At 42.0% G+C, this 12053-nt stretch overlaps 1 protein-coding gene across 1 annotated transcript in view; it reads left to right on the forward strand.

Annotated features, from left to right (window-relative positions):
- Positions 1-8477, forward strand: part of LOC115193470 (LIM domain-binding protein 3) — a 56160-nt gene extending 47683 nt beyond the window's left edge. Inside the window, exons 11-17 of the mRNA XM_029752156.1 lie at positions 4552-4584; positions 5517-5863; positions 5963-6329; positions 6449-6629; positions 6745-6865; positions 7099-7214; positions 7337-8477. Coding sequence (XP_029608016.1) covers positions 4552-4584; positions 5517-5863; positions 5963-6329; positions 6449-6629; positions 6745-6865; positions 7099-7214; positions 7337-7426 — 1255 coding nt within the window. The 3' untranslated portion in view covers positions 7427-8477. The remainder of the gene's footprint in view (positions 1-4551; positions 4585-5516; positions 5864-5962; positions 6330-6448; positions 6630-6744; positions 6866-7098; positions 7215-7336) is intronic.
- The last annotated feature ends 3576 nt before the right edge of the window (positions 8478-12053 follow it).

The following is a 12053-nucleotide window of genomic DNA, read 5'->3' on the forward strand; positions in this document are numbered from 1 at the left end:
CAGCCAACAAGTGCTCAGCATATATGGGAACTCCTTCAAGACTGTTGGAAAAGCATTCCAGGTGAAGCTGGTTGAGATAATGCCAAGAGTGTGCAAAGCTGTCATCAAGGCAAAGGGTGGCTACTTTGAAGAATCTAAAATATAGAAAATATATTTTGATTTGTTTAACACTTTTTTTTGTTTCTACATGATTCCATATGTGTTATTTCATAGTTTTGATGTGTTCACTATTATTCTACACTGTTATTATACACTATTATTCTGTAGAAAATAAAGAAAAACCCTTGATTTGAGTAGGTGTGACCAAACTTTTGACTGGTACTGTATATAAAATATCTATTAGGGACTATCCAAATAAAGTGTTGCCTTATTTTTTTCCATTACAGTGCAGTATTTCAGAGAGGGTTTAAGATTGTATAAGAAATTCAAAGTAATCAATGTGTATGTGGAGTGAGCCCTAAACCGTCTCTCAGACCTCTCTTGTTGACTCTCGTTAAGAAACTAGGTTCATAAACAAGGGCCACCTCCCACCCTGTTTCGAACCAGCACTTTGCCCAAACGAAAGCGCACCCTGCCCTTGGGTTCCGAACCGAGCACCTGAGGTATACACACAACTGGACAGACAGCCACAGTGACAGACAGACTGACCACATCACAGAGAGTGGTGTGCGGAGTTGCTTAGGTACATGTGGGATAGGGGACAGGAGAGTAAAAAAAACATGGCAACTTTTACTGGGGAGTGGGAGACTAGCCGGATCAAAAGAGCGAGGCCATGACTGCAGCATTGCTTCATTCACATTGGCTATGTTTCATTAGAAAATACAAATCATTATATCTGAAAAGTGGTGCAAAATGAACTGCAATAGCCCCCAATTGGAAACATGCTATTGAGTGCAATTAGGTCTGTGCAACTGTTTTGCTTGCCTGCACAGGGACAAACTTCTCTCCAATGCTCTTTGAATTAGCTCTCTCCATCACAGCTGAATGGAAAGGAAAAGGTCCATGAAGCTTGATGTGCAGACTGTACACTGCAGACTGCTTAAGTACAGTGTGTAAGCTCGTGGGGGTTGGCAGCATTTGCGATTGCTGACTCGAGTTTTTGACTAATTTGCACCTCTTTCTCCACAATGTCAATGTTCCCTTCACAGCATTAATGATGAGATATGTTTGACCCAAATATAAAAATCCCTGTTTAATGCTGAATGTAGCTAACATCACTCTGAAGTAGTCTTTTTGACATTCCATCTCTCATCTTGAATTTGAAGGTCAACCCGTTTCTTAAATTAACAAACGCACAAAATCCCTACAGGCCCGTTCAAGTCTGGACCTTTGCATGCTATAGTAAGGTGAAGCATACTCTTGGAGTTGGCATTCATGGGGACTGTTCACCCTGTGAAGGCCACATAATTAGTGATTTGACAGTAGCTCACTTGGTTGAGCACCTAGTAGTCACAGTTGGTGATCGCACCACATCGAGTGATGGTGGTAGCTCTATCCCACACTCTTCCACGCTCACTCTGCATGTCGACACCAGTCAGGAAGTTAAAGACATTCCTGTCTTGCAGGAAATCACGCACAGAACGAGCAGTATGGCTGGTGGCATTGTCATGCTGGAGGGTCATGTCAGGATGAGCCTGCAGGAAGGGTACCACATGAGGGAGGAGGATGTCTTCCGTGTAACGCACAGCGTTGAGATTGCCTGCAATGACAACAAGCTCAGTCCGATGATGCTGTGACACACCGCCCCAGACCATGACGGACCCTCCACCTCCAAATCGATCCCGCTCCAGAGTACAGGTCTCGGTGTAACGCTCATTCCTTCGACGATAAATGCGAATCTGACCATCGCCCCTGGTGAGACAAAACCGCGACTCGTCAGTGAAGAGCACTTTTTGCCAGTCCTGTCTGGTCCAGCGACGGTGGGCTTGTGCCCATAGGCGACATTGTTGCCGGTGATGTCTGGTGAAGACCTGCCTTACAACAGGCCTACAAGCCCTCAGTCCAGCCTCTCTCAGCCTATTGCGGACAGTCTGAGCACTGATGGAGGGATTGTGCGTTCCTGGTGTAACTCGGGCCGTTGTTGTTGCCATCCTGTACCTGTCCTGCAGGTGTGATGTTCGGATGTACCGATCCTGTGCAGATGTTTATACATGTGGTCTGCCACTGAGAGGACAATCAGCTGTCTGTCCTGTCTCCCTGTAGCGCTGTCTTAGGCGTCTCAGTACAGACATTGCAATTTATTGCCCTGGCCACATCTGCAGTCCTCATGCCTCCTTGCAGCATGCCTAAGGCACGTTCATGCAGATGAGCAGGGACCCTGGGCATCTTTCTTTTGGTGTTTTTCAGAGCCCGTAGAAAGGCCTCTTTAGTGACCTACGTTTTCATAACTGTGACCTTAATTGCCTACCGTCTGTAAGCTGTTAGTGTCTTACCGACCGTTCCACAGGTGCATGTTCATTAATTGCTTATTGTTCATTGAACAAGCATGGAAAACAGTATTTAAACCCTTTACAATGAAGATCTGTGAAGTTATTTGGATTTTTACAAATTATCTTTGAAAGACAGGGTCCTGAAAAAGGGACTTTTTTCTGAGTTTATATGGCTGTGATCCACCATTTTAGTCAACTACTGAATGGCTAACTAGTGGCAACAGGCAATATCAGCTGTTGATAGATGTACTGCTTAAAAGTGCAATGGCTGAAAAGGTCAAATGATGTAGAATTTGGTACACACGTGAACATTTTAAATGTGACTAACAAAAAGGAGGACTATTGTATAAATAATTGTATATGCTTGTAAAATACCCTCTTCCGATTTGTAAGTGTCTAGTGGGGATAATATTAAATCATTGGTTAGTTTTGCATAACAAGGAGTATGGTACATATTACTCCCTCAGTTTGTGGTTCAGCCAACCATTGTCATTTTTGTTTTGTATAAACAGCAGGCTTAAATAAGGAAGCACATCCATCCACCCTTTAGTGAACGTTATATCATCTTATGATGTGCAGTGGAGGGTGGTTTGAAGCAGTGGCGGAAAAAAGTAAACAATTGTCATACTTTAGTAAAAGTGTACATACGTCAATAGAAAATGACTCAAGTAAAAGTGAAAGTCATCCAGTAAAATATTACTTGAGTAAAAGTCTAAAAGTATTTGGTCTTAAATATACTTAAGTATCAAAAGTAAATGTAATTGATAACATGTACTTAAGTATCAAAAGTAAAAATAATTTCAAATTCCTTATATTAAGCAAACCAGACAGCACGATTTTCTTGTTTTTTTTATTTTATGGATAGCCAGGGGCACACTCCAACACTCAGACATAATTTGCAAACTAAGCATTTATGTTTAGGGAGTCTGCCAGATCAGAGGTAGTAGGGATGACCAGGAATGTTATTTTGATAAGTGCATGAATAGGACCATTTTCCTGTCCTGCTCAGCATTCGAAATGTAACAAGTACTTTTGGGTGTCAGGGAAAATGTATGGAGTAAAAAGTACATTATTTTCTTTAGGAATGTAGTGAAGTAAAAGTAAGTTGTCAAAAATAGTAAAGTACAGATACCCAAAAAAAATCCAGAAAACAGGCACGGGTCAAAACCGGGGGGGCTAGAGAATGGGAAAAACACTGGTTGACTTGGAAACATACAAGATGAACTGGCACAGAGAGACAGGAAACACAGGGATAAATACACTGGGGAAAATAAGCGACACCTGGAGGGAGTGGAGACAATAACAGGAACAGGTGAAACAGATCAGGGCATGAAACTTTAAAGCATTTTTACATAAGTACTTTACACCACTGGTTTGAAGTGAATTTATCTCGCCTGCATGTTAGTGTGTTTGTGAGAAGTGGGCCCTCTGGCTCACCTTAAAGATTCCTAATAATGATGTCATTGTTTTCTCTTTAATGTGGATTGGATGTGTTAACTAATGTTGCAAGGTGTGTTGGCCTTTGCAATGGAGCCAGTTGTGGTGGTTGTGTGCAGAGTGTAGAATATGAGGGGTTTTGTGCATATATATGTGTGTGTGCAGTATCATATGGTTTCCTTGATTGATAGTGATGATGAATACAAATATGGTATATAGGAGCAGAGCTGTGTATCAATTTCATTTGGTTTGGCAGTGTTAGGATCTTGTTTTATTTGTTTCTCTAGGACATACATTTGTGAATGTGTGCTCCCACAAAGGTATTACTACGAAACCAAGTTCACCTATACCTCAAAGGGACTGCTGATTGGGTGCTGCCCTCTTCAAAAGCTACACAGCTGACTATGTGGTCAAACTAGCCGTTAGTATGAAACAGGTGCGATCTGATAATGTTACAATTTGTGAGAAATTGGATGATTCTTGATTTACACCCCATCTTAGAGTAAACTGGAGAAAAGTTAGATGGAAAAATCTGCAAATTCAATATTTAAAAACCGGATGCCATTATCAGTAATAAACGTCTTGGGCAGCACGGCATCTTGCAGGTATAGGTGTACATGGCCTTAATCCAAAAAACTGTGTTTGACCTGTTTTTGACCCCAGACCCTTTTCTGTTGCGTTATAGCTACAGTCTGCAACAGTCTGCCTCAGTCTCCAGGTACTTCTGTGGGGAACCTTATCCAGATGGCACTGCTCATAGAACATCTGGATAGTGTGCTTCCTTCCCTTATTGTCAACTTCACCTTTGAAATAACACACACTTATTCCCCTCCCTCTATTTTTAACTCTAAGGATGATAATCATGCTTTGACAGTGTTCATTTAACCTGCATTTTAACCTTCCCCTTTCTTACAAATGTATCAAAACCTGTTTCTCTCTCCTCTCAAATGAAATTGGTTGGCGGCTTTGTGAATCTCTCTCACTGCTATAACCGAGGCTCTCTGTTCTAACACTGTCTCTCTGATACCAGGCTGTCTTTCTTTCTCTCTCTCTCTCTGTGGGTCTCTGCTATATAAAACTCCCACTAACCTTTACATTAAACGTGTCTGGGGAAGTGGAAGAGATCCAGGTAAGATTCAAAACATATGTGGACACAGAGTCAGGAAGGAGATAGGTGGCTGTTGAGCATACTAGGTTTTATTGTGAGGCATATTAGTGTTAGAGGGGTACGTCGGGATTTTGGCAGGGTCAGAAACTCGTGGATATGATTTTTATGACTCTGCATCCAGTATGAAGGAAGTTAGAGGTAGTTTTGCGAACCAGTGCTAACTAGCGCAATGACTTCGAGCCAATGCTAGTAATGCAATTGTGCTAGCGCTAGTTAGCAACTTCTTTCAAACTACATGCGGATGATATCCATGAGTTCATCTGACTCTGGGGAAGTAGATACAGGGCCTCATTGCCAAGATACAGGGCCTCATTTACAAGTACCAGTACCCTTATGAGTAACTGGTACTTGTAGTACAGTTTCCCAATTTAGATTGATATATTATAAACTATGACAGTTCAGAAAGCTTCTGAAGTAATAAGACTGTTAGAGATATGAATGAATCTAGGTGGTCACTCAGCTTCTTGTTTATCCTTCTGCAGCCTACATGGCCAGGCTCCCCCCATGCAAAAAGCCCCTCCCATGTATCAGGGGCAATCCATGTACCAGGGGCTTTGTATGCAGAAGGGACCTCCCATGCAGCAGGGACCTTCCATGTACCAGGGGCTTTGCATGCAGCAGGGACCTCCCATGTACCAGGGACCTTCCATGTACCAGGGACCTGCTATGCAGCAGGGACCTCCCATGTACCAGGGGTCCCCCATGCACCAGGCCCCGCCTATGCAGCGACATCCCATGCAGCAGCCTCCATCCATGCAGCAAAGCTCCATCCAGATCCCTGTGGGCCCTCCTCCACCCAAGGTGGTCAGCACAGCCTGCATTGTGCCAGGTAGTTACAGCAGGTGGCGCTGTGTGGCCGTTTGTTTGTGTTAATAATATGGTAAGTATGGATAGTGTTGACCTAACTGGGTGTCTCTTTGGGTCATAGCTCCAGCCCCTGTTCCAGCCACAGCCTCGGCCGCCCCTGAACCCCCCTCCAGCAGGCCACCCTGGATCACGGACAACTCTTTTGCCAACAAGTTTGACCCCAGCAAGAGCACCAGCACCAGCATGAAAGTGCCTGCTCTACCTCAGAGTGCCCCACCAGCACCAGCCTACATCCCAAACCCTGGCTCCGCCCACACCCACACCCCTCCCTCTGCCCCAAGCCCTGCCTATAATCCCAGCCCCGCCCCCTACAACCCTGCCCCTGCCCCCTTCCCTCCCATTGCCCGGGGCGTAGCCCAAAGGGCGGAGCGCTTTGCTGCCAACAGCAGCAGAGCACCCCTCTGCGGCGCTTGCAACAACATGATCCGGTAAGAACAACAATACACCGTCAATGGAAACACAGCCACTCAAACAGAAACACAGTGTTTGGCTTCAGAAATGGTCGTTGTCACCACCTTTTGTCCTCATTCGCTATCTGTCGTTGCAGGGGACCCTTCCTGGTGGCCTTGGGTCGCTCCTGGCACCCAGAAGAGTTCAACTGTCACTACTGCCACACATCGCTGGCAGACTGCAGCTTTGTGGAGGAGCAGAACGCAGTGTACTGTGAGAACTGCTACGGAGAGTTCTTTGCTCCCACCTGTGCACGCTGCAACACCAAGATCATGGGGGTGAGATGTCAGACACAAACACACAGACATGTACGACACACACAAGCGCTTTGTTTAGCCTATGCAGCATATAACCCCAAATGCACCCAGACAATAACCTTTTGTCCCTGTGCAGGAGGTGATGCATGCTCTGCGGCAGACATGGCACACCACTTGCTTTGTGTGTGCTGCCTGTGGCAAGGCCTTTGGAAACAGCCTATTCCACATGGAGGACGGGGAGCCTTACTGCGAGAAAGGTACTTTACGTAAATGGAATGGCACATAATGAAAAGCCACAAGTGTTAAATGTTTCCTTTAGAGCCCAAACCAGCTTCTGCTGACATTTTTGCCATAATGTACTCTGTGAAAACAGCTTCTGCAACTGAACTACATTTGAATTATACACATAAAGACACATTTTTTTATGCATGTAACTTTGATTCCATTTGGACCATTTGCTAGTGTTTTCAGTCTATCCTCTCTCTTTCAGATTACATTTCACTCTTCAGCACCAAATGCCATGGCTGTGACTTCCCAGTAGAAGCGGGAGACAAGTTCATTGAAGCACTGGGTCATACCTGGCACGATACCTGCTTTGTCTGTGCGGTAAGAATGACTACACAGCTGTACATGTTCCTGATGTATAAAACTGTTATAACTAAGATCTCTGGGAATGTACCAAAAAATGGTTGGTTTGTGAAATTCACAATTCTGTTTTTCTCCCACAGGTGTGCCATGTGAACCTGGAGGGCCAGCCCTTCTACTCCAAGAAGGACAAGCCCCTGTGCAAGAAGCACGCTCACGCCATCAATGTGTAAATGCTCCATCTGCAGCCTTATGGGGTGGTGGGCAGGTACTTACGTAGCTATGCCCAAGCCTTGGCAATGAGCCCTATAAGAGGGGGCATTGATCCCAGTGTAAATTATGAAAAACACAAGCTGAAGATGATAGCGACAAGATTTGACCGTCAGTCGTGACAAAATATTAGTTAGGTTTGTATTTATACATTTCACTGACAAATGAATTCTAATGTATATTTTATTTCAGAGAATTCTGATGTAAACATTGTTGCTATTCCACTGAGTACCTAGAGGGCCTCAATCCAGGAAGGTTGGAGCTACAGACACATGCAGACTGAGTGGAGTAGCAGGGTTCTTCAGTAAATAAGATGCCTTATTTCACAGCAACACTGTGTGATTTGTTTTGAATGTAAAACCCCAAATGGCGACACACAAATAGCTTGCAGTGAATGTAGTAAGACCGTTTTAGGATTGTATACACTAGATTTAACATGATAATGCCTCACACTGTGAACTGATACAGTATATCATGACACATGTAGGCCTACTAATACTGTTGGACTTCACAGAGCTATTATTATACATTATAGTTTAAGTGATATTTATTGCAACTTTGACAGTTATATTATTTATTTACATAGAATAAAATGAAAGCATAACATCCATGGATGTTTATATTGCTGATAAAGCAAAGAAGTTATACTGCCTTTTGTTGACAGGTGCATCGTACAGAGGTTCATAGTATTATATGAAGTACATTACTCAAACTTTTTCATCCTGGATTCATTTGAAATCCAGTCAAAAAACAATACAAAGATAGTAATCTGTTAAATTATGATACAGTAGTAACATACATCTTTAGGGATACAGGTAGAAGATGAGGAAACTTATATTTATGGGGTAGGGAATTTTGAAATGTGTCTCAAACGTGGAAATCAAGGAAGTACCCTGGATCTTTTTACAGCATGTAAGAGAGGCAAGCACTGGCCTGGGGTCTTACAAATACATTTTACACAGCAAATGTCTATGCATCTCTGTATGAAGCGCTACAATTAAACAAGAATTTATAGGAAATATCTGTCAAGGCCAAAAACAGCCATTCACAATAATTTCGCTCTCACTAGCACACACCTTAAAGGTCAGTTGCGACCTTGTGCTTGTGTACAGATGCTTTTGAGTTTATTTTATACATCTGTGTATTTTCTGTGTTTGTGTAAGTATGCATGCAAGAGTTTGTACATGATTGTCAGTGCATGTCTACTGAGGCAACATCAGTATTAGTGACAGTATGTAAATGTGCCACTAGAGTAGCAAGGTTTATTGTGATTTGACATAACTCTGAGAACACTAGACTGAGTACTTTTGATATGCCCATGTATGTAGATCAACGAGTAAGGAAAGCATAGTCAGTGCCAGTTCAGAATAAACCTTACATGGTACCATTGACGGAAGACTTGAATTGTTGCTAAATATTTGTTTAAGCAACTCGTTTGTTTTGAAAGTTCAGCATATTGAAACTAGTTATATAGTTTCCAACCACTAGAGTGCAACAGAGTGTTGAAACCATGCTGGCTAATTGGTATGCCTCACACGCTAGTCACTATTTATACATAGTACACTCACTGTATGTTCCCTTGGTCCCCACCCCAGCAAACACTACAAAGCCATTTGTCACCTCTGTACACTGATCATACGCAACAGGTCAATGTCAATATTTTTTACAGACCCCATGTGTCAGCCATATACTGTATGGACACTTCCTCCCTAATCAGATACAGAATGTATATTGTGAATTTTGCCAAGAGGAAGAGGACATAATGCTTAATCAAGATGTGTAGAACTGAAAGTTGACGTCAACATGATGATAAAATGGCTGTGCATCCCATTAAGGCCATTTTTAGGCAATACGATTTTGTGTTACCTGGTATCTGAAGGATCTTGTTGTCAGCCCAAACTGTCAATATACAGTACCAGTGAAAAGTTTGGACACACCTACTCATTCAAGGGTTTTTCTTTACTTTTACTGTTTTCTACATTGTAGAATAACAGTGAAGACATCACAACTATGAAATAACACAGTTGGAATCATGTAGTAACCAAAAAAGTGTTAAACAAATCAAAATATATTTTAGATTTTAGATTCTTCAAAGTAGCCACACTTTGCCTTGATGACAGCTTTGCACACTCTTGGCATTATCTCAACCAACTTCATGAGGAATGCTTTTCCAACAGTCTTGAAGGAGTTCCCACATATGCGGAGAACTTGTTGGCTGCTTTTCCTTCACTCTGCGGTCCAACTCATCCCAAACCATCTCAATTGGGTTGAGGTCGGGTGATTGTGGAGGCCAGGTCATCAGATGCAGCACTCCATCACTCTCCTTCTTGGTCAAATAGCTCTTACACAGCCTGGAGGTGTGTTTTGGGTCATTGTCCTAATGAAAAACAAATGATAGTCCCACTAAGCGCAAACCAGATGGGATGGCGTATTGCTGCAGAATGCTGTGGTAGCTGTGGTTAAGTGTGCCTTTAATTCTAAATAAATCTGACAGTGTCACCAGCAAAGTACCCCCACACCATCATTGGCCATGATTGGCTCAAACGCATTAAGAAGGAAAGAAATTCCATAAATTCACTTTTAACAAGGCACACCTGTTAATTGAAATGCATTCCAGGTGACTACCTCATGAAGCTGGTTGAGATAATGCCAAAGTTGTCATCAAGGCAAAGGGTGGCTACTTTGAAGAATCTCAAATATAAAATATATTTTGATTTGTTTAACACTTTGTTGGTTACTACATGATTCCAAATGTGTTATTTCATCATTTTGATGTCTTCACTGTTATTATAAACTGGGTGGTTCGAGCCCTGAATGCTGATTGGCTGACAGCCGTGGTATATTCGACTGTATACCACACACCCTTGTGCCATATTGCTTAATTCTACAATTTAGAAAATAGTAAAAATAAAGAAACACCCTTGAATGAGTAGGTGTGTCCAAACTTTTGACTGGTACTGTATGTGGTTCCAATGCTCACTTCTGTAGTCAACATTGGCAATAACACCATAAAACAATAGTGTATCACATATATTACAGTTTTATATAATTTCACAGTCCATTCCCAAATATGACCATAACTTCTCTCTGCTGTCAATCATTCATTCCATTTAGGTAAGAGGTCTCTCTGGTGCATCTCTGCCCTATGTATAGAGAGACATAAGTATCCTTATCATTCTCTTCACTCTCAATTCTTCCTTCCCTCCTGGCTAGTTCTCCCTAAACAATCTATATGACACACGTGTTACTATGCTATGACACTGTATTAAGACGATCCCTTTTAATGTCAGTTTTAGTTTGCTGAGTGGTCTTTCTGATTTTGGTTCACACGTTATTTCTGTATTGTTGTATATTAAACACTTGTATGGCTGCAAGATTTATATCCAGTGTGTAAAAGGGATTGCTTCTCCTTCCATGTTCTGTGTTTTGATGGGGGAAAGTATTTTTCTAGAGTAGTATTTTTCTTAAAATAGACATATTTGGAATAAGATAACAACCACTCTTAAATCTGATAATTTATTTACTTATTTAAACATTAATTTGTTTTTGAAGCACTAACTGAAATATGGCCTTGATCTTTGAGTGGTTGTATGATTTTATTTTTGGGGGCTGGACTGTGTTGGAGGAATAGGATTGTTGTCTTTTTTCTATTGTATATTGTCAATAACACATTACCTTGTTTCATCTCTTGCTGCATTTGTACTTAGAACCCTATCGTCTTTGTAAACAAGGTATTTTTATGTGGAACATTGATGTATTTGGAGTGTAAAACCCCATATTTCAAATGTATCGCCATGCCTGGCCTGCGATAACACTAACTATGCATCAAAATAGGAAAATGTTTTATGCATTGCTTTTAGTGAACTGCATCTGACTGCTATCAGAACAGAATTACACGGAGAAAGGATATACCTTGAAGATTTTAGATTTGAACAGTAGTCTACTGTGACATAGTATATATCATTGTATGAGATGAATCTGTGCGTGTGTGTATCAATCTTGGGAAGGAAATGGGCTTGATTTCCTCTCTATCGAGGACTTCCTGAATGGACTGTGCTAGAGGGATGGCCTTAATTTATGCATGCTGTGTATTGAATACCATGATCTTAATGCCCTGTATATTGTTCAGTAAAGACTACCAATCACAATTTGTTGTTTTACAACCACACGTTTGCCTGTATTATGGGAGTCAATATTGAAAGGCTGCTGGTATCTCAAGATCTCTAGGACAGGTTGAATCTTTGAAATCTGTCAATAAACATTTTATTTCACAGCGTGAATGTCTTTCACCTTGATTTATTGTTCCACATCATCTCCCTTATTCTTCATCTCCTATCCTCCTGATCACTATCCTTTCCACCCTTTAGTTCTTAATCTCCTTTATCCATGTTCTTGAATCACTCATCTCCTCACTCACCCCTTCCACCTTGTTCTCCTTTTTCACCCTCCTTTTTCACCCTCTCTCTACTTCTCCAGTTTCTAATACCTCTCCAGCCCATTGCCTCCTCCCTCTTCCACGCCACCCTTCTTCTCCGACATATGTCTCTTACTATCCAGACTGTTCTATTTGTGAGTAGACTACTGCATGCA

The sequence above is a fragment of the Salmo trutta genome, chromosome 5 (assembly GCF_901001165.1).
Source record: "Salmo trutta chromosome 5, fSalTru1.1, whole genome shotgun sequence".
In the NCBI taxonomy this organism is placed as follows: domain Eukaryota; kingdom Metazoa; phylum Chordata; class Actinopteri; order Salmoniformes; family Salmonidae; genus Salmo; species Salmo trutta.